Source organism: Microchirus variegatus, assembly GCF_963457635.1.
Source record: "Microchirus variegatus genome assembly, chromosome: 23".
NCBI classification, from domain to species: domain Eukaryota; kingdom Metazoa; phylum Chordata; class Actinopteri; order Pleuronectiformes; family Soleidae; genus Microchirus; species Microchirus variegatus.
This window is the reverse complement of record NC_139824.1, coordinates 6385598-6413082: the sequence shown is the minus strand read 5'-3', so window position 1 is coordinate 6413082 and position 27485 is coordinate 6385598. Positions and strand designations below refer to the sequence as shown.

At 42.3% G+C, this 27485-nt stretch overlaps 2 protein-coding genes across 2 annotated transcripts; both read left to right on the top strand.

Moving 5' to 3' along the window:
• Window positions 1-2256: 2256 nt before the first annotated feature.
• On the top strand, window positions 2257-10708 carry LOC310943505 (fascin-like; the record flags this gene model as incomplete). The annotated part of the gene is made up of 5 exons (XM_083909098.1): window positions 2257-3088; window positions 7731-7887; window positions 8003-8124; window positions 8216-8386; window positions 10019-10708. The coding sequence occupies 5 exons, from the start codon at window positions 2257-2259 to the stop codon at window positions 10222-10224; spliced, it is 1488 nt and encodes a 495-aa protein (XP_083765224.1). The 3' UTR covers window positions 10225-10708.
• Window positions 10709-17918: 7210 nt separating this feature from the next.
• plk1 (polo-like kinase 1) lies at window positions 17919-25150 on the top strand (the record flags this gene model as incomplete). The annotated part of the gene is made up of 11 exons (XM_083909566.1): window positions 17919-18281; window positions 18794-18962; window positions 19369-19513; window positions 19609-19702; window positions 21112-21337; window positions 21769-21808; window positions 22231-22328; window positions 22458-22535; window positions 23130-23284; window positions 23436-23618; window positions 24956-25150. The coding sequence occupies 11 exons, from the start codon at window positions 17919-17921 to the stop codon at window positions 25148-25150; spliced, it is 1746 nt and encodes a 581-aa protein (XP_083765692.1).
• Window positions 25151-27485: the final 2335 nt, after the last annotated feature.

The following is a 27485-nucleotide window of genomic DNA, read 5'->3' as shown; positions in this document are numbered from 1 at the left end:
AGACCTCAGAGAAGGTTCATGGTTGTGGAAGGAGGACATGTTGGACGTTGGAAGAGGACACAAGGGAGGGGACAAGATGGAGGCAGATGATCCGCTGTGATGACCCCTAAGGGAGAAGCCGAAAGAAGAAGATTATATTCCCTGTGAATAATTTGAAGATCAATTGAGCAGTTAAAAAGTGAACGACTGTATCTGTGATTATAAAACGACAATTATAGGCCTATTCTTTGCAGCATGTACAGTATATACACTTGTTGGAAGAATCTAGAAACGTGTGTGTGTGTGTGTGTGTGTGTGTGTGTGTGTGTGTGTGTGTGTGTGTGTGTGTGTGTGTGTGTGTGTGTGTGTGTGTGTGTGTGTGTGTGTGTGTGTGTGACACGGAGAGAAGCTAAAGAGGAGGTCAGGTCGACAACATGATAACAGACATGACCTTTCACCCAAGACACATGATAAGAGGTCAGCAGAGGCAGTGACAGAGGTAGAGGGACAGACAAGAGGCTCTGTCTGAGGCAGCAAGCATTAAAAAGAATAATTAAGTGGGGGGTTTTTTTAACGGGGAGTTAGCACTGACTGTGCCACTTTGTCTCTCCGTAAGAGAAAGTCCATAGAGAGAATCAATGATTTTACATCACGACAGACAGGAGCTGTTGATCCACTGCTGCATTCACCATAAAGTTTAAATGTTTTATTGTGTGACCACACAAGTCAGCAGTAGACCACTATATTAAGTGTCTTCATGAGCTAAAGACGCTGATTTTCTCTGTGGACTTTGGTGCGCGAGAGTGAGGAGATTAAACTCTTCCAAGTGTGAGATAAGATGGTAAAACCATTCTTCAGATTTCAGCTCATTAGTTGAGCCATTTGCGTGGCTTATCAAATCTCCACTGAGAGAGGACGTTCGTGTCTCGAGCTGATCCTCAGTGTCTGCTATAATCACATACTTGCCTACAAACCTTAAAGGTGCCTTATGTATGAATGTGGCCAAAAACGGTTACTACATTCTAATTCAAAATACCGAGATCTTTTAGGTTTCGTTTTCTGACGTAACTGGCAACCCGTGGTTGCTCGGCAGCTGAGACTCTACTGACTGCAATGATTGGTAGACGGCGGTAGGTGGCGCCACATGCCAAAACATGATTTCAAAACATAAACATGATTTGCAGTCTGCAAAAGATTTGTTTTAATGCAAATATTGTGGCTGTACTGTTGTTGTTGGTGAGTTCAGTTTGTTATATGAACATTATTCCTGAGTCTCTGTGACATATTAGGAGGATTTTATGGCCTGTTGCTTTAGAGTTATTACATAATGCACCTTTAATTAACTTGAAGTCATCTGATTTCAATTTTAGAAAAAATAGTGCAATTTCAACAATATTACACCAAGGTTTACCATTTACACATGTGCATTACAACAGATCACAGTGGATCTACAAAGGCACAAAACGTTTAGTCACAGGTGTCTGGAATGGAAAAATACTATTAGTATTTTACATTACCATCAGATTCTAGTCATATAATGAAATTTTCACAGATTCATCCTGGGGGCCTGTTTGGACCCTGTAGAGGGCCGGTTCTTGCCCGTGGGGCTACGGTTTGATACCCCTGGCCTAAACAAAGCAGTATCCCTAAACCTTAACCAAAACCAGTCAATGCCTGACCACAATTCATGCCCCAAACCTTAACCCGTTCCTCAGAAATTAAGTTCTGCCTCATTAGGACCAGATGTTAGTCTCCACGAGGACTACTGGTCCTGACAACGTCGGTGTTTATGCTTTACAGAGACAACAAATACACGAGTACACACACAGAGAAAGAGAGAGGCCCTGGGGATAAACAGTGGTCTGTGAGAGGGTGAATGGCTCTATCCATGTGTAATTAAGGGGACCAGAGGGAGAATATTGATTTTTATTGATGCCACATTGTAATAAGTGGTGTGGGTGTAATGTGTGGTTGAAGACAGTGGTTAGGATGGTTTGTCCTAAACCAGATAATCTGCCTCTGTCTGTGGGGCGTGTCTTGACGTTAGAGTGGGGGGGGGGTAAAGTCCCACTCCTGCAACTCCTGCAGCTCCACACACACACACAGAGTGTGGGGATCTTCAGTGCGTGTGCGTGGACAGCCATCATCAGTCAGCACAGCCCTCTCCTCTCTCTGTCCCTCCCACGGACACCCCCACACCCACTCTCTCTTTTCTTCTCTCTGTCCTCCTGAAGCCCAGCATCTTGTTTTCTCGCCTCTCCTTGACGCACGACAGTCATGTCAGCAAACGGCGCAGACGGGGACCTGCTGCGGATTCCTCTGGGGCTCATCAACAGCGGCGGGAAGTATCTGACGGCGGAGACCTTCGGCTTCAAAATCAACGCCTCGGCCAGCAGCCTGAAGAAGAAGCAGACCTGGACGCTGGAGCAGACCGGGGCGGACGGCAGCGTCGTGTTCTTGCTCTCCCACCTGGGCCGCTACCTCGCCACGGACAAAGACGGCAACGTCACCGCGGACAGCGAGACGCGCGGCCGCGACTGCCGCTTCGTTATCACCGCGCACGAGGACGGGCGGTGGTCGCTGCAGTCCGAGCCTCACGGCCGCTTCCTCAGCGGCACCGAAGACCGGATCACGTGCTTTGCGCAAACGGCCTCGCCGGCGGAGAGATGGAGCGTGCACCTGGCCGTACACCCGCAGGTCAACCTGTACAGCTTTGCGCGCAAACGCTTCGCCCACCTGAGCGCGCAGGGGGAGCGGCAGGAGGTGTCAATAGACCGGGATGTCCCGTGGGGTGTGGATTCTCTGGTGACCCTGGTCTACCGCGACCAACGCTACCACCTGGAGACCTGCGATAACCGCTTCCTGCGCAACGACGGCGGCCTGGCCACCAAGACGGACAAGGACACCGGCTACATGCTGGAGTTCCGCTCCGGGAAAGTGGCGTTCCGCGACTGCAACGGGCGATACCTGGCACCCGGGGGCCCCACCGGCACCATGAAGAGCGGGAGGAGCGGCCGTGTTGGGAAGGATGAACTGTTTGGCCTGGAGCGCAGCCACGCGCAGGTGGTGATGACTGCGGGCAACGAGAGGAACGTCTCCACGAGACAAGGTGAGAGTGTGTGTGTGTGTGTGTGTGTGTGTGTGTGTGTGTGTGTGAGAGAGAGAGAGAGAGAGGGAGAGAGAGAGAGAGAGAGAGAGAGAGAGAGAGAGAGAGAGAGAGAGAGAGAGAGAGAGAGAGAGAGAGAGAGAGAGAGAAATTGTGTGTGTGTGTGTGTGTGAGGGAGAGAGAGAGGGCAATAGTGTGTGTGGAGGGAGGGTTAAAGAGGGGAAATCACATTTCACCACACTGATTAAGTCACTGCATAACTGGGCACACACCACCACCAGCAGCTGTGTGTGTGGGTGTGTGTGTGTGTGTGTGTGTGTGTGTGTGTGTGTGTGTGTGTGTGTGTGTGTGCGTGTGTGTGTATCTTTGTGAGGACATTCTAACCTTGTGAGGACAATGGACCAACTGGCTTTTTGAGGATTAAAGGTGCATTATGTAATAAATCTAAATCTAAATTATGTAATAAAGCAACTGGCCATAAAATCCTCCTAATATGTCACAGAGACTCAGGAATAATGTTCATATAACAAACTGAACTCACCAACAACAACAGTACAGACAAAATATTTGCATTAAAAAAAATATTTTGCAGACTGCAAATCATGTTTTGGCATGTGGCGCCACCTACCGCCGTCTACCAATCATTGCAGTCAGTAGAGTCTCAGCTGCCGAGCAACCATAGGCTGCCAGTTACGTCAGAAAACGAAATCTAAAAGACCTCAGTGTTTTGAATTTGAGTGTAGTTACATATGGCACCTTTAAGTACTGGTTTTAGGGTTAGGTTTAGGATTAGGTTAAATTTAGGGTTAGGGTTAATCGTGTAGTTGTGACGGTTAAGGTTAGGGTTAAGGAACACATTATGTCTATGAGTGTCTCAAAGTGTCTTGTGAGAGTGTGTGCATTTTTCTGGTATTAACACTCACTTCCAAGGCTCTGGTTGTGGTTAGATGCAGGTTATGATCAGTGTGATGCATTGACTACTTTGAATAGCTAAACACTGACCATGTAAAGAAAGACCCATAGATTATGTTCACATTACCAGACTGAAGTGACTCATATCCAATTTGTTTCCACTAACATACAGCAGTCAGAGCTGTGTTCCAGTACAAAATTACAAAGGGCTTCAAAAATGCATTGATTCCTACATTAATTACATATAAGTGCACGGTCATTGACTCAATTGATGTGACTCAGGCCTGATTGTCAATTCTTCGATTTTCATCGAAGAATTTTTCTTTTTTCAAATCAGACGTGTGTGACTTCTCTCAGTATATGGTCTGAGATCAGATGAGTGAATGGAGTCACATCAGAATCCATGTGGCGTTTTGTCTGTACACATACGGGTTAGGGTGAGTGTGTGCACATGTGAGCTGTTCAAAGAGGACACATCATAGTGTCCATATGACAGTCAGATGACACACGTGAACCATCAAACCTCATCTGTATTAAATCAGACTTGATTTAGAATTTAACAAAGTGGCTTATGATGTGAATTATGGTTTGGTTTGGTTTGGTTAACCTGGTTATGGTTAAGGTTAGCGATTTGGCTTTGGTAAGACACAACAATAGCTGCACATGCCTGTGAGTGTGTGTGTGTGTTTTTGTATGGATATCTTTGTGAGGACCAAAAACCGTATAAACCACAGGGATTGGGATAGAGGACATTTTGGCTGATCCTCGCGTTCTGTCACCTCCTAAATGTACTTTTTGGGGGTTAAGACTTGGTTTTAGAGTAAGGGTTAGAATTGGGTTTAGGTTAATGTTGGGGTAAGGGGCTCGGGAATGCATTATGTCTATGAGTGTCCTCCACGAACGCTGCACAAACTCCTCACACCATGTGTTCTTCATTATCATGCTCTCACTTTCTCCCCTCTCCCTCCGCTTGTTCCCTCCCTCTTTTTTGGCCAGTCTCTGCCTCCGCTTCACATTTTTCTGCAGTAATTCTATCCCTGCTTTGTGGCCACTGGTTCGGGGTCAGCTTGGGTCTGCAGTTATTCATCACTCTTTATCTCAGAATAGATTTAGAATAGACGGAAATGGAGGACAGGAGCAGAGAAAAGAGGCTACATGTGAGGGAGGTGTGACTCAGACAGTCCTGCTGAACGTGGATCCTCTTTGTCTTGTCACCACTCCCTCTCAGTCTGTGCTGTCATGCACGTAGGACTGATTCTTATCATTAACAGTAGCGTTTTAATGCAGCCAGCATACATTGGCCTAGAAAGCATGTGTGTATGAGCTTGTTTCTCCATAGCTACAAGGACCAATTTCGGTGCAGTACCATTGTAAGGACATCATGGCCGAGGATTAAGACCTGGTTTTAAGGGTTAAGGGGTAAACTAAGTTAGGCATTGAGTTAACAGGCTGGACAATGCATTGTCTCTGTGAGTGTCCTCACAACCAAAGAGAGACAAGAACACGGTTGAACATGTGTAGAAACAGACGACAAAAGAAACTAATCTTTGTTTGAATGAAGACAGTTTAAGGCACTGATTTCTAACATGGGATTCTATTCATGTCATTATCCTAATGTTAGACTGATGGTATGTAGAGAGCACTGAACCTTTACACATTAATTAGTTCTCATAAAGTCCCTCTGTGCATTTGACTCAGCCAGCGGATGATGGTGAAAGTAGGTTTTGGTGTCAGTCATTTATAAAACACCACAGTGCACCATCAACTTTTCTTCTCCTAGATAAATGTTGTCATTTTAAAGTTACGTTCAAGCTGAATTAACTTTATTTTAATATATGATGAACAAATGCTCACAGTGACAGATAATTGTTTCTGAAGTTCCTCTCAACTCCACAGAGGATTTTATTGTCTTTGAGCTCCTTCTTTTGGTTTTGCAGCCCATGACATCGCACTATAAATCCACTTTACCTTTGAAATTGAATGAATCATGTGGCCAGAATTATTAACAGGCAACTATTGTATCATACCTTTGCATTATCATCCTTATATTAATGTTCTTATAAGGTTGTAATACTATTATAAATAGTGATAGTTATATATAGTAGTTCACAATATATCACACTCTCTCCAGTGTCCAAAAAAAATAATACTCACACATCAAGACCTAGTTATTTGACATAAAAATGAAGAATTTAAAGTTTGTGACTATGAAAAGCTGTGTGGAATTTATTTTGAATGCTCCACATTATGACCACACCCCACTAGGACTAGACTCGAGTTTTGAGTTTCACATGCACAGCATTAAAAATTCATCATAAAAAACTGATAGAAGAAGCAGAATTTATTCACCGTATCCTTATTAGAGCAGAATGCAGCGCAAGCAATGCAGCATTCTGTTCTACCTCCTCGACTAATCAATGCATCGCTCATATTTTTCCATAGTGGCTTCCTTCTTGCTAACCCTTCAACCATCACCATGTTGTTTCCTCCTCTGACCAGACCAGACCAGGACTGACACATGACCTTCTACGTCTACCTTATGATACGATATGATACGCAATACATGGTCCACGATATTGTTCTGTCATCTCTCTGAAATGACGTAAAATGTTCCACCAATGTAACCGAGAGATGGACCCCCAGAACCCTGTACGGTTACATTGGTGGTAAACCATAATTCCTGGGTTCGATTGCCACCGCTGCCACCAATGTAACCGATCGTAAAATGAATAAACGCAATAAACAGGACGAAACACGAGTTAAATACCGCTTCCCACTGAAGCCCAATTTATACTCCTGCGTAAAGTGCTCTGCGTAGGCTACGCAGAGTCCTCTGCGTCGACGCAGAACCTGTCGAAGAGCCTCTGCGTCGTCTCCGGGTGCACGGAATATTTTTTAAGTGTCCGTCACTCCGTCAAGGGACAACGGAGACGGCAAGAGCTGCGATTGGTCCTCAGGACAGGCCGAGCGAAGCTGCTCTGTGCCGGCTCACAGTGAGCAGCGAGCGTCCACAGAGGGCGGAGCTGAACACCGCCGACTTCGTCGCTGCCGAACTATAAATACGTCATATCTTAACACACACAGCACATGTTTAGACTCTAAATGGCCAATTTCTCGCCTCAAATTATCTTAAAACTGCGTTCCGGGACACAGAAAAGTGAGAAACGGCCACTGTTTCAACAACAACAGTCTTTCTCCCTCGGACGCCATTGCTCACTGTAGCCAAAAGCACAACAACCTTGCGCAGCGACCCCTACTGATCGGGCGGGAAATTGCAGCGCCTATCCGTCACCACGACGCAGAAGTATAAAGGCTCGAGTGGTCTACGTGGTGACGCAGACGGATAACGCATTACGCAGTCGGAGAAGTATAATGTGGCCTTAACACTTTTATTATTAGCGTAGAACAAGAACAACGGAGGTCCGCCAACCACAACAACATTACGTCATTTCAGTGAGATGAGAGAACAATCTCACTCGTCTTCTATCGCTTTATCCTCCGCATGAGGGTCACGAGGGGGCTGTGCCAATCTCAGCTGACATAGGGTGAAAGGCATGGTACATCCTGGACAGGTCGCCAGTCCAGAGACAAACAAGCATCCACCCTTTTACGCCCTGTAAAAGGGTGGATGCTTGCTTTACAGGGCTATCAGAGGAACTTCATGAATAACACGGAGATGTTTTGGACTCCAGAGACAAATGAAGGCTGGCAGCTGATTGTGCTACTTTTCTAGGTATGGACCTGTCAGCCAATCAGGACGAGGAAGGGGACCAGGAAGTTTTCCAGCTGGAGATGAGCCGTGAGGACAGGAAGTGTGCCTTCAGAACTGCTGCTGGAAAATACTGGACACTGACATCAACCGGAGGACTGCAGTGCACTGCGTCCACTAAGTAAACACACACACACACACACACACATATGTTGCACAGCGCATCACGCACATTCCACACAGTCTGTTCATTGAGATTGTTAATGTGTGTGTGTGTGTGTGTGTGTGTGTCACAGATCAGCCAACAGCTATTTTGAACTGGAGTGGCGTGATGGTCGCGTGTGCTTGCGCGCGGCTAACGGCAAGTACGTGACCGCCAAGAAGAACGGTCAGCTGGCTGCTGCCGTGGACAGCGCAGGTCAGTGTTGACGATGATGATAGGTCAGGGAAACAGAAGTGTGAAGTATTATTTATGCTATGTCAGAGTTTAACACAGCTCTAATCTTCAGGTGCGACTGAACTGTTCCTGATGAAGCTGATCAACCGTCCACTCATCGTCCTTCGCGGGGAGCACGGATTCATCGGGGCTCGTAAAGCGGGATTGGCGACCTTGGACTCCAACCGAGCGTCCTGCGATGTTTTCCAGCTCGAGTTCCACAACGGAGCTTACTCCCTTAAAGGTGGGCAGTCACGTTATCGTGCAGAAATTATCATGACCATTAGGGCTGAACAATTAATCAAACTTTTAGCGAAATCGCGATACAGCGCACTGCAATTTTCAAATCACAGGAGACGCAATATTTGTTCAAGCCAAAATGTGTGTATCATTTTAAAGAATTATTATTACACATCTTATTCTACAGACTGAAGAGAACATCTTCGTTTCTCAGAGAGCTGCACAAATATCACATTAATCCTTTTAAATAGGTTTTTTTAAAGGTCACATAAAGTGGTCCTGTTGCACATATATGTTAGTTATGGAGGTCTACTTACATACATTAACTTGTTTTTATGGTCAAAAACCTCCTAGTTGCTGTAAACGACCCGATAGAAATCCTCTTTTGTGACGCTATTCGCCAGCCGCGATCTTTCAGACAAACTCGCACCCAGAAGACAGACTGTGTTGTGATTGGCCAGTACATATTCAGCACACCCGCTCTCAGAAGCGCAGCTCCCCCCTCTGGAACGGTGGATGCACTGCTCCTCATTATCAAAACATTGTTTTAACAGTGTTTAAAAATAGCTTCGTCACGACTCCCCGCCACAGTCCCTTTTATGACTTTGACCCATAGTCAGAAGACACTGTCGCTCGTGAAACACCTCCACAACAGAAGTTATTCTTCTTCTGCGGTTCAATGTACGCAACCGGATGTGCCCGGAGCAGGACGATCGGCTGTTCCGGAGAACCGATGTTTACGTAACCATAACGGGATTTTTCAGAGATCTCGCTGAGCCTGAGATTACAATAAAACACAGCTTTCTCAGCAGGGGCTGAACTGTTTGTTTAGAACCTTCAGGGCTTCTTAAACAAGGTAATGACGCAGATACACACTAAAAAAACAGCGTTAATTGGAACTTCCGGTCTAGGTCCGCTTTAATGAAAATGAGAATAATGATGTAAAAATTCCCATTCCCTCTGATATCGCAAATCATATCGCAATCGCATTTGCTGTCAAAATAATAGCAATTCAATATTTATTCAAAATCGTTCAGCCCTAGTTTGTTAGAGTTCACGTTTGCAGGGCTTTAAGGTTAACTACAGGTTGTCGTCGCCTCACTCATCACTGGGACTTGTGTGCCAAAGCTCAGTGGCCTTCTTTGAATATACAGATGTGTACTCACTGGATGACACTGATTTTTAAGGCTCTTCTTGGCTTGGCTCCGTCTTACTCATGCTCCTTGTTACAAAGAACCAATATCCTTTATGGATTATGTTCTTGTGGCATTTATCACTTGATTGTTCCCAGAGTAGGGACGGAATTGGGCAAACGAGCATTCAGTTTTCCTGCCCCATCTGCCTGGAATAGTCTAAACTAAAAAGCTCTCAACGACTACACTTTGTGTTTGCCTAATTGTTTTGTAATCTGTCTTTTTGAACTTGTATTTATCATGACGCGGGTTGCTGACGTCTTGGCCAGGTCGCCCTTGTAAATGGGACTGGTTGAATAAAGTTTAAATAAAATAAATAAATAAATAAATAAAACACAATCTTGACATTAAAAACCCAGAGATTCTACGCACATAAACGAACAGTATATATGCTATAGGTGTGAGTGAAGCCTCATTAAGCGACGTGTGTGCTGTTTGTCCAGACTCCCAGGGCAAATACTGGTGTGTTGGAGACGACACCGCGGTGGCGTGCGGCAGCTCCACACCAGTCCAGTTCCTGTTTGAGTTCTGTGACGTCAACAAGATGGCCATCCGTGTGCTGGGGGGGAAGTACCTGAAAGGAGACCACGCTGGTGGGCTAAAGGCAAGTGCAGACTCCCTGGACAGCGCCACTCTCTGGGAGTACTGAGAAAGCACAGCTGGACTTCCACTATCTGACACTAACGCTTCACAACCATTGATAGAAACTGTAGGTGGCTTTCTTTTGGTGCATGTGTGTGCAAAAGTTTGTGTGTGTGTGTGTGTGTGTGTGTGTAATTGTGACTTTGTCTGAATGGACGTGTGTGGCTGAAACTGAAGCTGATAAACTGGAATTTGTGGGACAAAAGCACAGAGGGGGGTTTTTTTTTCTTCTTAATCATGTCTTATTACTGGGTTTTTTACTGGAGATTTGGATTGAATACTTGCTGTTCTGACATGTTTGGTAAATAAATCATTTGTGTGGTTGTACATTAATTGTTACGCAAGGTGTACCTGATAAATGCCAGTATATGAGCCGTGCCTATCTGTAACTGCTGGTGCAGAATGCTACAACTCACAATTCACAATATCTATCTTTCCCACTGTTAAATGTCCTACTGGCTAAGCTTCGCTGCTTTTAATCTCCCGTTCTCTTTCAAACTATGAAGCACAACACACATCAGATAGATGGATGTAACCGATTAACATGTCTCTGCTGTAAATAAGGCTTTCTGTGTCACTGAGCGCATCAAAAACATGGAATCATCAGCGTCTCTTGACGCTGTAAATACAGAAATGAGATGTAGCTTACATGTTTCGCCTACATGCACTTAAATCATCGAGAAAACGGTCACAGACTTTCCGCTGAGACGAGATTCACGAAGCTCCTTCTGGTTCGTCAGATGGAAATTTCGGTAAACAAAGAAAAGAAAAATGAAAGAGCGGTAACTGCACACACAAATGCACACACACACACACATATATATACTGTATAAAATGCAAGTTCCCGACACAATAATTCCATAAGATTTTGAGCCAAGAATCTGCACAATAGTGTCTGTTGAAAGCACATGTCATGTTATGTGATGATGAAGTGTTTGTCTTAGCTTGGGATAGTTTGAGTGTTGCTGCTGCTGCTGCTGCTGCTGCTGCTGCTGCTGCTGCTGCTGCTGCTGCTGCTGCTGCTGCTGCTGCTGCTGCTGCTGCTGCTGCTGCTGCTGCTGCTGCTGCTGCTGGTGTGTCCACACAATGACAGAGTCAGTCGTCTCTCTGGACTTCATTGGGGATTTGCGTGCCTTCCATTGAGCTTTTCATTCCATCCTTTTTTCATGTTCTTACAGTTGAAGTGAACTGAGTAAAACCTTTAATAAAGTTTCACCTCTTGACAGTGGACCGTCTCCTTTTTCTCTGTCTTACCTCACAGGTGTTTCACTCGTGGCATTTACACAACCCATTTAAATCAGAGGTCCTGATGCCCCTATAATCCGCCCCCCCCCCCCCCCCCACAAATTTAAATGTCTTGAAACACACATTGACATGAATTCAACTCTTGTTTTGATGAACAAAAATAAAATAAATACCATTTATTTTGTGACTTCTGCACAATTTTTGCCACTTTATATCATTAGCAAAAAATGTGATATCTAATGAATCATAAGTATTTTTTAAAAGCCTGATTATGTGACCTATAAACACACACCCCAAGGATTTCCATATATGGCATTGTGTATTATTCCCAATATAACTTTTTTAATATACAATATACAGTATATAGTAGGGTGTCCCTGTTCCATCCCTCCATCAGTTCGGGGGGTGAAAAACACTGAAGACCCCGGTTAACATATTTCTGTGAATTACATTAAAGAAACAGGAGCCACTCTTTTTGCAAATGAATATCAGGGAGATCAATCATCTTAAAACAAATGAATCCATCCATTGTCTGCCACTTTATCCTCCTCATGAGAGTCACGGGTCACTGGAGCCAATCCCAGGTGACAGAGGGTGAAAGGCAGCGGGTTACTCATTGGACAGGTCATCAGTTCAGGGCCAAAACTATCCATCTGTCCATCCATCCATCTTCTACTACTTTATCCTCCACATGAGGGTCACGGGGGGAGCTGTGCCAATCTCAGCTGACATAGGGCGATAGTCGGGGTTCACCCTGGACAGATCCCCAGTCCATCGCAGGGACAGAAACAACCATTCACTCTCACATTCACACCTATGGTTCATTTAGAGTGTCTGTGCCAAAACGAATTCAATATAATTAAGTTCATATGGTTTCAAACAAACATTGCAGACAACCAGGATCATTAAAGGACAAATTGAATGTGTTGATCCAGTGAATGTCATGTAAAAACTTTGGTGATCCTTTAACTTTTCAACTAGTGCATTGTCATTAATTTAAAGTATAATATTTACTTGTGGAGTATTATTTTTGTAGACAAATCCCAGTGGAAGGGAATTGGGCTTGTAGCTGTAGCATCGCCGGTTCAAATCCCCCGTACAGTTCAAGGGCTGACAACCATTCCTCCCCGGGTGCAGATAAGCACTGCCCTCTGATCCTGCACCCAGTTTGTGTGTGTTCACGACATATGGATTAAATTTAGCTCTGTCACTAAAGATTATTTTCATAATCGATTAATCTGTCCACTATTGTCTCGATCAATCAAGTACTTGTTTGATCAGTGTTTACAAAACCTGGTTTTCAAATGTCTCGTCGTGTCCACAAAACAAAATATTCAGTTTTAATAATTAACATTTCCATGAAACAGCTTTTCGGTCAATTGTCCCATTACTTTTGGTCCCCTAAAAAGTTGTAATTCAATGCATTTCAAATCCATTGTAGTGGTGTATAGAGCCAAAAAGAAGAGAATTGTGTCGATGGCCCAATATTTATGGACCTGACTGTATTTGTCATATGGAGCAAAGAAACCAGAAAATATTCACATTTAAGACACTGATAAAAAAAAAAAAAAACCCAGAAACCTTGTTTTAATTAATTAATAATTGATTAATCAAATAATCATTGAAGACTTAAATTCAGAGGTTAAAATTCAGAGGTCAAATTCACTATCTCTGAATGTGTGTGTGCAAATAAAACACTCATTCTAAGTCTCTTTGTCCTCTAAACCTCTGCTGGGAGTCAAAATATAATGGATGAGGCTTCAGTTTCATAAGTTATCACCATTATGCAAACGGAACAACCATTCTGTTCTGATAAGGCAACGTTATTTCAGTACAGGCTTTTGTGTGTGGGAGGAGGAAGAGAGCGCATGAACTGTGTCCTGCTGAGATTTGGTGGTGAGGGACGATGGATGTCCTTCTGCAACAACAACTCAACGTGTCTCTTCTTTAGAAGAAGAAAAAAACACTCCACTGTGTTATGCCGATGTGTGCTAAGCTTGGCATGCTATGAACACAGGCAGGAACAGACATTCCTGCTCCTGCTTGATGTGTTGCCATGGTAACAAGTAATGGCAGGACTGGAGCCTGAGGATGAGGAATCTTCGAACACAATCTTTGGGCGTCATGTAAATCAAGTGATTTGCTTCTGCACCTCATCGATAAATCTGCAGCCTCTCAGGAGGCTTTGACCAATCACAGGGTCGTTCACAGAGAGCGCCACAAGACCTGCATGACGCCAACGTCCTGTGTGACAAACATTTGACCAGTTAACAGCCACACACAGTAAAATGGTGACACATATTTATTCACATTATTTATATTTAATAAAAAAAATATTAATTATTAATCCCCAGGGGCCAATTCAATGGCTCAACAACAACAAAAACACTAACAATTAGTGCTCACATGGCACAGATCTGTGTCGCAGGTGCACCCATGGTCATTTGCCGTGAGAATAATACACAACTCTTGCAGGTGTGTGCTTATAGGTCACATATTCAGGCTTTTAAAAAATGCATTTTTTTTTGTCTTCTTATGTTTTGTTGAGTCAAAGTTATGATTCATTGTTTAGCTCATTTTTAGTAGTGATGTAAATTAGAACTAACTGTGCAGAAGTCACAAAATAGAGCGTTTCTCTTTTCTTTTTTGTTCATAAAAACAAGCCATGTGAACTTTGAACTGTGACAGTGACATGTTTCCAAATTTCAATCTGATTTTAAACATGTTGAGTACTTTTTGCCCAGGTGTGTTTATATAGTTGGTGAAAATGACTTCATCGATTCCCTAGGTTGTGCTGAAAAAAAAGGGATATAAGACACTTTTTATTGCACATTCTTTTAACCTCTGTATAATGTTTTAATCTCTTCTAATTTCTGTGAAAATCTTCTCTCTAATTTCCCTCTCTCTTTTATTTTGATATGTTTAACGTCCAGCAGAGGGCGGTGTTTCACCAGGATTCACAAACCACAGATTATTTATATATTAACACCGGGAGCTTTGAGGGTTTTGTTGCCATGGAGCCCGGCGTTAATAAGAAATTATATAATTATTATTTTGTTGATTATTTTATCATTAAAAAATCAGAACATATTTGTTTTTGTTTAGTTACTTAAAAACAGAGTCGCCCCCTGATGGCTACTCAGTATATATTTTTTACTTCATTAAAGGTAACTTTGGGAGAACTCAATGACTATATCCACTGTTTTTTTAATAAGGCGACGGTGGATTAGTGGTTGAGTGACTTGTCGTTCAACCAAAAATAATAAAAAAAATTACTGGCAAAAACTTTAGTTGTTTTGCTTTAATCTAATCTGCGACTGTATTAATTAGTGAATATGCTGTGGTAAAGGGACAGTTCATCTTATTTGAAGTGTCCACAAACCAAAATTAATCAGTTTGTGAAATTAATGTCAGAATGATATATTAACAGACATGTACAGCTACTTTCTGTTAGCAGAATTGTGCTGACATTAAAGGCCTCTTTATATTGTGCTTATAGATACAATGTGTATACAGTATTTGTCGGGATATTTCTGTCATTAAAAATACATTAAAAACATTTTGCCAGAGTTAGGTCAAGGTCAAATTCCACAATCTCCCTTGACTGTTTTATTGTGGGAGTGAGATGAGGACAAGCAGAAAACTTGCCAGCCAGCTTTTCTCCCAACAAAAGAATGATTATTTTTCTTTTTTTATATTGTTATACTTTAATACAATAATAAGTTTTCAAGGATGAAACAACAGAACAAAAATCGAGCTCTCATACAAGAGTCACCTCAATCCTACACACAGACAAACAAAACATTTCCCATCCATTAGAGGGTTAGGTTAGTAAACTTAACTACTGTTGAAAAGTTTGGGGTCACTTAGAAATGTCCTTATTTTTGAAGGAAAAGCATTTTTTTTTTCATTGAATAACATTAAATGAATCAGAAAAACACTGGCTTTTAATGGAATATGTACATACATCGCGTTAGAAGGCTATTGGATGATTAGAAAACCCTTGTGTGATTATGTTAGCACAGCTGAAAACAGCAAAGTTATTATTTTGTTAATAATATTATATAAAATAATATTTAGTTTAGTTTAGATTTTGCACTGGTTAATCATGTGCAGGGAGTGATGTTGGTCTATTGGTGGAGAATGCCATTAGTGGACGATTGGTGGGTTCATTGATAAAGCAGCCACATGGCTGTGGAGAGCCGAACCTGGCCATCATGGCTCTACCTGTCATAGCAACCTTGTATTTGGACAAATCTAAGCAGTGGGAAACTGTGGGCGCTCAGAGACGGAATGAAGCCCTCCAGCGTATCAAGAAGAATGAAGATGTTTATTTTATTCGTCACGGTGGCTGAAATTGTGTCAAAACAAACAGTGTGGTAGAAAACAAACTATTCATGATGACACTGACACTAACTGAATGTGACACAGAGACACACAAAATAAAACTGCCATCTGAAAAATGTCCTCTCATCAAAGAAAACAAAAAAACATCCACAGATTTTCAGGGCTCCGTCAATCAAAGAGTCCTCAAACTAACATACATGTATGATGCATGGACTGAATGTGTTTTCTTTACATCCAGGCTACAAGAATGAGCTTGCCTTTCGTCAGCAAGATGGATCTTTTGCAATGTGGCAAGATGTCAAAAGTAGCACCTGGTGAGGTGTTCAAATATAAATTAGCTCATTCATACAGTACATGTTTCCACATCCTCGTCTATCTCTGACTGTGTGAGGGTGGATGCATTTTTCATGTGTTTAATGTAACTTCACAATCACCCCCTCTCCTCTCTCTCAAAGGCTCACAGCTAATGTGGTCAAGATGTTTGCCATGTCCTCCAACCTGGTGGAAATGCAGAAGAATGTGATCTGTGACGCTGTCAAGTTTCTGATTCTCAAAGCACAGAACACTAACGGCATGTTCAGAGAAGTCGGAACGGTGTACCACAGAGGGATTATTATGAGAGGTTGCTGGAGAGCTGAGACCCAGCACGTCTTCCTCTCTGCCGCCAAATCTTAAATCTTCATTTTTTTTTTGTTCAGCCCTCATGCTGCTAAATTGTAATTGCTGCAAACAGCAGCAACAGGAAAAAGAGCATCTGTGTCTTCAGGTGAAATATTATAAACTTATTTTGTGTGTGTGTGTGTGTGTGTGTGTGTGTGTGTGTGTGTGTGTGTGTGTGTGTGTGTGTGTGGCACAGCAACACCCGTGACCCCTCATGTGGAGAGTAAAGAAAATGGGGTCTGGAAATCACGAGATTGTGGCTATAAATACAAGTGTGTTTTAATATTTTGTGTGTCACATCCAATGTCTATGTCAAACACAATAAATGAAAATGCGTTGACAAACTTGTGTTTGATATAGGTGAAGCCATTCACCACTTACTTGCAGTAATGTGTACATGAAGAAGTACACATCTGGAGTCTTGTCCATCTTTGGATCAACATACCTATTTATTCCAGGCAGATTTTTTCAAGCATAAACTACCTACAATCCAAATATTGCTTTATTAATTTCAAAGTGGGTTACAAAAATGTAGATGTACACATGTAAGACAGACTTGATTTAATTGTTCTAATGGCAAGTGCCCCATATATGAACATAATCCCATATATGAACATAATCCCTTGATGATGGTCCCTCTCGTATTGAATCTATTATCATCGAAAAACAAGAAATTAGAAACTTGACATTTGAAGCCCATTGAGTTACTCAAACATTATTGGTCATGTTGACTTTCTCTTGACATAAAGGTCAAATGTGGTTGTTTCAGTCAAAGGTATCTTTAAAATCTGTGACTTACTTCGTCACATAATTAAAAAACCTTCCCTTCTGACACATTAAATGTCCACAGAACCCAAAACACTTGTGTTTCTTTTTGAAATCAACGACCGATTAAATCCCACTAGAACTACATTTCCCGACAGAACCGTATTTTAGGAAGCGACCGAGCAACAAGCGACAGACGTTCAACCAATCACACCACGGAATGTGCATTTCTCGCCTTGTGATTGGCTATTTTTGCATTGGTCTTCCCACAATGCTTTGCTGCACCACCCTGGAATTCAAATCGGTTGGACCAATCAGAGAGCGCCATAACGAGCGAGGCAGCATTTTAAACTTGTAGCGGAGACTGTTGTCAAAAGGCAGGACGGGGCTGACGCTACAGCAATCGTGGGACGAGTTTGGCGATTAAATCCAGCTCCACCTCAGGTCTTTTTTTAAGTATTTAGATTCTTAAAAGTGTTATATGATTGTTGTTGAATCAAATATTTGGGTATCGTTCGCTTTTAAAGGGGTTAAGGTAATTTTTGATTTGAAGTCATACGTGTACGTGGAGAACGCTAACTTCCAGGAGTAAACCTAACATCGTTTGAGCAGGAATCGACACTTGGGTCGCTGAACAGTTTTAATCAGTTATTTAAAAAACGCCGAAGAAAACGTTAGTCCAAAATGAGTGCTGGAAAACCGAAGCCGGCGAATCCGTCGGCATATGTCGACCCGAAATCCGCTCCTCTCAAAGAAATCCCCGATATTCTGGTGGACCCACGCACCATGAGGAAATACGCGAGGGGACGATTCCTCGGTAAAGGTGGTTTCGCCAAGTGCTATGAAATCACAGACATGGAGACGAAGCAGGTTTTCGCCGGAAAAATCGTGCCAAAGTCGCTGATCCTGAAGCAGCACCAGAGGGAGAAGATGACTTCGGAAATTGCCATCCACAAAAGCCTCAACCACTCGAACGTCGTCGGCTTCCACGGCTTCTTCGAAGACGAGGACTTCGTTTTTGTTGTCCTGGAAATCTGCAGGAGAAGGGTGAGTGTTGATGGAGGAAAATGTGTACTGTTGTTCCAGTGAACACATTCCACGGAGCCAACCGTTAGTACAGCTTTGTCTTCCGTCCTCTGTCCCAGTGGAAGAAGCTTAAATTATAGGAAACTCAAAGCAAATGTTGAGCATGGTGATATATTTATGTAAAGTATGTGCATTATAGTCGACTATAGCCTCACACAATCATCACGAGCTCCTTTTTAATATGTGTGCTGACCCTGTCACTTTCATAGTCCAGCCCTCTCCACCATTTTGTTTTAAGTCAAACTAATATGACCCTCTCATGATCTTCTCAGACTTGAATCAAGTGAAAGTTACAGAATGGTGTTTCCTTAAATACCTTTAATACTGCACCAGTCTATTTGACACTGTACACATGCACACCTTTAAAAATTTTCACAAGTATATTTTCAAATATGTGGTGTTGGTAGGTGTGTTCAAGGCACATTTCCTCATCTTAAGTCGGCTAATCCAAGTATCTCCTTTTACCGTTTCAGTCCTTGTTGGAGCTGCACAAGCGTCGTAAGGCTGTGACGGAGCCCGAGGCTCGCTACTACATGACACAGATGCTGAAGGGCGTCCAGTACCTGCACACCAACAGGGTGATCCACAGAGACTTGAAACTGGGCAACATCTTCCTCAATGATGAAATGGAGGCCAAGATTGGTAATTTCTACTGAATGATTAGCACCAATGTAAATCTGTACCCGTTCTCTAGAAATTGTTAGCGTGGCGATGGTAAATACCAGTAACGATGACACCGACACTCGCAAGCATTCCCGAGTTTTGTAATAATAGGTAGGACACACCCCAGCCTACACACTAGGACACATGTCGAGTGTCCTAGATGAGTCGTGAGAAAAGTCGTAATGTGAACGAAACAAACGAAAAGGATTTTAATAGGAGGTAACATGAATAGCTTCAGTTTAAGCTTATTTTTGTTCTTGGTCAGTCTGTCATTTACTTTATTGATCAATTGATGCACTTTTATTACATTTTTCCCTCTTGGTCCAGGAAATAGTGAAAAATGATCATGTTATTTTCTCACCTCTCATTTGTCTGTCTTCTCCAGGTGACTTTGGCCTGGCCGCTAAGATCGAGTTTGACGGCGAGAGGAAGAAGACCCTGTGTGGAACGCCCAACTACATCGCACCAGAAGTGCTTTGTAAGAAAGGCCACAGCTATGAAGTGGATGTCTGGTCACTGGGATGTATATTGTAAGTTGTGCAAATGCAAGCACACTTCGACGACGCACTGTTCGTTCCACACGAGTCTGTGAAGTCACTTCACGCTTATGTTTGCACTCTCCCAGGTACACTCTGCTGGTGGGGAAGCCTCCATTTGAGACGTCCTGTCTGAAGGAGACCTACAACCGCATCAAGAAAAACAATTACACAATCCCATGGGTAAGCTGGACTAGTACAACAACATTTCTATTCTTTCAATACATACAGTACATACAGCTAACCAGTCACTTCATTAGGACCAGCTGCATTTTAACGCATGTATCTAATCGGTCAATCACATGGTAGCAACTCGGTGCATATAGGCATGCTGACATTGTCACAACTAGGGTTTGGTACTAATATTTAAATATTAAATCCACTTTGAAAAAGAAACCTTGACCAGTGGATCTCAAACTTTTTAAAGTACCACATGAGAAAATATTCAGATCTCGGGCTAGCTTTACACGACAACGATCTGAACACAAACCGCAAAAGTGGCGTTGCGTTCCCACCTTTTATTGAGTGTTTAGACGAGCGTCTTTGGGTGGAACTCTGCATACACACGGTGATGCAAAAGCGTGTGAAATTTGATGTAGAATGCATGCTAGGTGGCACTGTGAAGCACTGCCATACAACAACACCAGGAGTGTTGAAACTTCCTTCTACTTTTCTCTATTAGCAGCTAAGGCAACTTGAATGTCCCACTGATGGATATAATCCGACATGTTTGTTGTTGTTTGGCTGTACCTCACATGGATCTGACGTCAACACGTACGGGAGGATAGCCGGAGTGAGCAGCTCAGAGCACACTTTTGCATTTTCAACCCTTTAAACGGGGACGCGGCGGTGGAGCGTTTTTAAGATTTCCACTCTGGAGGGTGGGTTAATTTTTTTGCATTTTTAAGTCCTAAAAACGCCGTCTAAACGAAAGGCCCATCTGATAAAATATTTTGTCGGTTTCACCCGGGAGCGTTGTCGTGTGAAGCCAACCTCAATGTAATGCCATTACGACCAACGTTAAAATACAGTGGTGTAAATAGGTCGAGCAAAGTCAGCTACAGACTTTTCACAAGAGGCAGATTTATTTCCAATAAGGTAATTTGCTCTTATCATCCTCCTCGCATATACTTCACAGTATATAGTGAGGTGATATAATGGTATAGTGATGGAGCGAGAGGTAAGATGACTCTAATTGTAGTTATGTAATTTATTTTTTATCCTTTTTTTTTGTTACTCGTTTCCTTTTCTCCAGTCAAAATTCTTCGGTGTCACTATAATAGCAACTATCAATACCTAGCTTCAGTCAAAACAACCTGCTGAATTTCTAATGGAGCATCAGCATGGGGAAGAAAGATGATTTTAAGTGACTTTGAATGTGTCATGTTTGCTGGTGCCAGACGGGCAGGTTTTAGTATTAAAGAGACTGCAGATCTACTGCAATTTTCACACAACTCACATAAGTAATTCACATAAGTCTCTAGTCTTTTACAGAGTGAAAATGTCAAGTCAGAGGACAATGACCAGACTGGTTCACGATGACCGTCGCTTAAATTACCACTCATTGCAAATTTCCCATTCTATCTCTGCAGCACATCAACCCAGTTGCGTCTACTCTCATCAAGCGGATGCTGCACGCCGATCCTTCCCAGAGGCCAACTGTAGCTGAAGTGCAGGCTGACGAGTTCTTCACGTCGGGCTACATTCCCTTGCGCCTGCCCACCACTTGCCTCACTGTTCCCCCGCGGTTTTCCATCGCCCCGTCCACAGCGATGGAGCTCAGCCAGAGACGCCCCCTGACCGCCATTAACAACAAAGGTAACGTCCCAACTGTTGATAGCGTTCCATTTACAGTGGAGGATGGTGGAAAACCACGTGACATCACGTCCAACTTGACCACATTCCTTGATAAGTCATGAAATGTCATAGATGCAAATGCATCTCAGGCTAGCTATTGTTCGCGATACTAGCTGACAATAATGCTCTACATGGAGTTTTGCACAGACAAATGGTGAAGCAACATTTCCGTGGTTAATAATTGAACATGTATACAGCAGAATTTGTGAAAGTAATACATTGTGCAAATGACGGTAAAAGGAGACGTCTTAGAAATCCATGTTGGAGTAAACTGGAACACACAAAGAATACTTTACATTTAAAATATGCTGCAACGGTTGTTGGCTCTCATCACCAGTAGTTTAATGTTTTAGTTCTCTGGATGTTAATGACATTTGTTCTTTTTCCAGCAGGGACAGAGAAGGTGGACTCTAAGGATGACCCTGTGCAAAGGTTAGACATTTCTTCCACTTGGACAGAACTCTCCCTAAACAATGTCTTTATTTTTAAAAGGTTTTCTTTACATATGGCATGGTTTAAAAAAACCTCAAAATCACTGTAAATGCTGTAGTGTACATGCCAGGCCTGTGTGTGGTGCTGTAAAGCCACCTCCAAAATGGAAGAGAAAACATGTGATGCATGCACACAAAGCTTGTTAAATGGTGTCTATGACATAATCATTTTGCCAAAGTAGCGTATTGCATTGATAGATATGATGTTAAGAGATTTATTTTTACTCTGTTTTCCCAAAAGCAGCATTTCAGGGTTCCTGAGATGCTTTTCCATGTGGACAAAAAGTCAATATGCTACAAAACTTCTCCAGATTTTCTCATGAAGATAATGATGTATTTGTGTGTGTGTGTGTGTGTGTACAGGGAGCCTGAGCCGTCAGAATGCCACCTGAAGGACATGCTGCAGCAGCTCGACAGTATCATTGCTGCTAAACCTTCTGAAAGGCCACTAGTGCGACAAGGTGAGTGCACGGCGCACACCTCCTCACTTACAATGATTGCATTCTTGTTGCACTTTTCAGTGGGACGCCTGATCTTTTTCACCCATGTCATCACTGCATACAAAGCTTTTGTGCTATTGGTGTTTACAGAAGAGGCAGAAGACCCCGCATGTATCCCCATCTTCTGGATCAGCAAATGGGTCGACTATTCTGACAAATATGGATTAGGTAAGAGTCCACATCAACACCATCGACATTCTGTGAACAATAACTTGGAAAACAGAATTGGTTCGTTAGTGTTGAGTTGGGAAAACCTTAGTGATTATCAACAAATATGTTTAAAGATGGATTAAAGGTTCTTTTTTTGTTTTGTTTTATGCAAATTGATCACATCAGGCTTTTTTTTGATGGAATATTTGAGTGAAGTTTTACACCAGCAGCGGTCATAGATTTTAGTGTTTACTGTGTATAGAGCATAACGTGCCTTCCATAAGAACCTGAATCTGTCCGTCACACTGGTGTCCATTCATATTTGCTGTTATGTTCTTTCAAAGAAAAGCTGAAACTGGTGATTGAAGCCATAACTCCTCAGGAAAAGTCTACTTATTAATCAATTGAGAAGTAGGATAGGTTTCCCATGGACTTCCATTAAATTTTTCAACTGGCAATAGCCCACTAGTGGCTATTCAGTATATTTTTATTTCCTAATTGAGTTCACCAAGGTAACTGGAAGCCTCCATCCATGTAGACATGACCATGTGCTACTATAAAAATGAATAAATTCCGTGCGGGACGTAATCACTTGTCGCTTGTGTGTTTCAGGCTATCAGCTGTGTGACAACAGCGTGGGCGTGCTGTTCAATGACTACACTCGTTTGATCATGTACGTCGACGGAGACAGTCTGCAGTACATCGACAAGACAGCGGCCGAGTCCTACCTGAGCGTGCGCTCCTTCCCCACTGCGCTCAACAAGAAGGTAAGTGGTTGACTTTTGTCTTTAACAATTTTTTTTTTTCATGCTAAGTTTTAATTTCCCCAGGGTATATTTAATGAGCGCTACACTCTCACTGCTCACGATGTCATGACTAAGGCCCTGATTGTCATGTGCTCTCTCCTCTGTCTTGTAGATAACGTTGCTGAAATATTTCCGCAACTACATGAGCGAGCACCTGTTGAAGGCCGGGGCGAACATCGCTCGGCGGGAGGGCGATGAGCTGGCAAGGCTGCCCTACCTCTCACTCTGGTTCAGGACAAAGAGCGCCATCGTCCTGCATCTCACCAACGGCACCGTGCAGATCAACTTTTTCCAGGTGAGACACGCACCACATTGTGTTCTAATTACAAACTTATTTGTTTCCACAACTCAATACAAGTTATGTATTTTCGCTTCCCCCTTACCAATCCATTAATTAATCTTTTTTTTACTGTACTATACCCATTTTCTTTAAAAATATATATCCTTTTTACAAAATATTGGCAAAAAATTATAAATTCTTATACCTCTGATAAACAATTTCTTTTTAAATGGTTTCAAGTTTATGCATTCTTTTAACTTCACATTCTTGTAATTACATTTCCGCCTTAAATTGTAATGCAAGATCTTTTGCTTTAAGTATCACTTAATTTTCAAAACGTGGGAGACCACAGACTAGACCAGGTTTACTCGGGGACCGACTGCCCGCCATGTTTTAGAAGTTTCCTCGTTCCAACACGCCTGATTCAGATCAATTGGTCGTTATCTGGCTTCTGCAGTGTTTGCTGATGAGCTGACCATTTGAAACGAGTGTGTTGGAGCAGGGAAACATCTAAAACATGCAGGGCAGTCGGTCCCCAGGATCAGGGTTGAGAAACTGTGGATGAGACGAGCCAGTCAAGACGCAGGATTTTCCAGGGATTTTGGGTCTTGCAGAAACATTTGTGAATTAACGTGACTTCAGAATATAAAGATGGACTCATAGCTGAGAAGACAACTTGGCTGGTACAAATTACAGTTCTACACAAAATTACGCATCCATTTCCCGCTCAACTCGCTCTCATTGGTTATTGCCATGTTCTGCTCGCGCCCCTATCGCTTTCCAGTCGTAAATATCCAACGTGTTTAATAGTTATGATTTGAAATCGGGAAGACTGATGCATCCAATGACGTTAAATTGCGTCACACTACAGCAGAGTTTGTCACTCCTGGTCCTGAGGAGCCACTGTCCTGCGTGTTTTAGGCGTTTGCCTGCTCCAACAAAGGGTTCAATGGGCTTCGGCAGAGCTTACTGACGAGCTGACCATTTGAATCAGGTGTGTTTGAACAGGGAAACACATAAAACATGCAGGACAGTGGCTACTTAGGACCAGGAGTGACAAACCCTGCACTACAGCATAATCTGTTAAAATCAACCTGAAATGAGAAGACATCTGGCCAATTATCCTCTAGAGTGAGACGGGCTTTAATCGCATATCTCTGATTAAAAGGTTGCTTGACGGGCTTCAAAGTTGGCAGGTGACTTACAAAGGACACAAGATATGCACAGTGCTGACTTTGACGTGTGCAGATAATAAATGCAAGGAAAGTCTGTCACAGGCGTCCACACAAACACAGAAACTGGCACATGTAGACATCTAATGCACCACGTTTTCACCGACCCTCCCCTGCCAGGACCACACCAAGCTGATCCTGTGTCCGCTGATGGGCGCTGTGACCTACATCGACGAGAAAAGGGAGTTCCGCACCTACAAGCTGTCTCTGCTGGAGGAGTTCGGCTGCAGTAAGGAGCTGGCGAGTCGCATTCGCTACGCCAAGCTGATGGTGGAGAAACTGCTGGACAGCAAACCCTCTGCTGCCGCACATTAGAACACGCTAAGCTCTCAATCACGTCTCTGTCTTAAATGTGGCCAACTCCTCCTGCCTCTCGGCAAACGGGGCTGACTCCTGTGTTTTATTAATGGCTGCTGTGTAATGATTTTTATTCATGTGTGAGGCTTTGATCTGTCCCAAGACATTTAATCTCCTGTGTTGTAAATAAATGTTGATTTTTCAGTGTGTCAGCCAGTGGGTGGCCTTCTCATCTGCTCTTGATAGAATCTCACTCACTCTTGTCATCTTAACTTTCCTGGTGAAGCTTACTCTTGACGAACGCAGTCCTGCTGGTGTAATCTAGGACTCGCAGCACAGCTCATGATTTAACTCTGTTCAAACAGGTCTGCGAGGAAAGATGAATGTTTGATTCCCTCTGCATTTTCACATGCATTCATGCACCTATGTCGAGTGGATAGAGAAAGCTTCTCTGGTCTGTCTGTCTTTTTATCTGTGTTTTATGAAGAGAAATGGACCCTGTCATGTCTTCATCATGTACATTCTCCCAGTGTAGTTTTACCTGGTTTTTTTAAATATTCTATTTTAGAGGTCTCTTTCAACAAGTTGTACAAACCTGTACATACTGCTGAATATGCATACATGTTGTAAAGATGGTTTAAAGTGTTAGGTAATTTTCTCTCCCAAGTTTAAATAAAGATTCTTTTGAGTAAGACGAAAATGATGTCTTCCTGATTGTATTTCCTTATTGGAACAATACCTTCATTTGATGTTTTGTCTAGCAGGGTATCTGCTTAAAAAGTATTAAATCCAATAATTTCAATTTAAAGCCTTAAAATGTCTTTAATTGTCCTAAAAGGTCTTAAATACAATTTTGAAAGGTCTTAAAAATCTGTTAAAGTTACTTTTATTTAAAACATGCATAAACTTCAGTCTCGCTTTGAAATGTTTCCATTTTTGAGGATGCGATATAACTACAACACGGAACTAATGTAGGCCACCTGTGTTGCCCGGTGAGAATTTATCGAGCACCGCTAGCTAGTGTGCTGTACGCGCTCCGTGATAGCATAGTAGCGGAGAAAACTTGAATGAAATTTGAAAATGAAAGCCCACAGCTAAGCCGAATTGCAAGTACAACAATTTGTGGTTCCAATTTCCCTTCATGTCTTTTGTACTTTTTTGCCAGTACGGATTTGAAATGGGTCTTCAATTGTATTCATTATGGTCCAAAAAAGTCTTGTTGAAACCTGCAGAGACCCTGGTCTAGGTTTTTGTCATTTGCATTATCTCTCATACATGTCTGAGTTGCTGATATTAAGATTCACATTTATACTTTTACCTCATATTATTTTGTTTTCCATTTGCAACAAGCTTTAATCAAGCGTCCTACTGTAAGTCTGAAGAGTGAGTCAGTCTGTTGGCGCCTCCTAGTGAACACCAAGAGCAATTACAGCGAGTTTTTAACAGAAATAATCATGTCCGGTTATTTGTCTTACCATAAATGGTATTCAGGATTGGTGGTACAAGTTTGTCAGATGTAAATATTTTAAAATGTGTCTTGTGTATAAAATGTCGGTTTATTTATATAATAAATACACTTGTGATACTTTTGTTTATACAATGCTTAACAAATGTATTAGACTCACCTATAAATGTGGCCATATTTACTAACGTGTTAGTTAAAATGTAACAGAAACCAATACTGATAAAATGTGTTGCTTTTAGTCATTTTTAATTTCTCTGGTTGTTTTTTTTCCAACAATATCGTCATTGTATTTTCCATCTTCAATACAAAAGTTATAGTCAACATACAACATTTTGTTAAATCTAATTTGAAGACATTTTCTGAGGATGAAATGACTAGATTTGGGTTAATCTGGATATTAATCACCATTTTTGGAGTGTATTGACACTGTGAATGGCTGAGCTACCTTGGTAGAGGTTTGCGCTCTCAGAGTGCTTTCTCTAGTTTTGCTTTTTGACTTTGAAAAAGAACGAGGAGGCAGTTATGCAACATGGCATATGCCACCATAGAAGTAGACCTTTATTCACGTTGTCTGTCATTTTTATTGTCTTCATGCAGCACCTTTAACCTAACTGTGTGCTTTATAAAGAGAAGTAACATAAGCCATCTTTACCTTTAATTTCTCCCGTACTGCTATGGAAAAATTAAGTGTATTCTGTGAACATGGTATTCGATGTGAAGAGTCTGCAATGATGGGTGTAAAAACACTCATGTATCCTTTGGTTATTTTATATTGCTTTGCTCCACTTAAAACAAGTGAAAGCGAAATTTGCTTCCAAAATAAGTGTGGACTTGTGATAATCTAGTTCAGAAAGTCTTTTTTGTTCTTTTGTTCGCATGTTCTCCCTG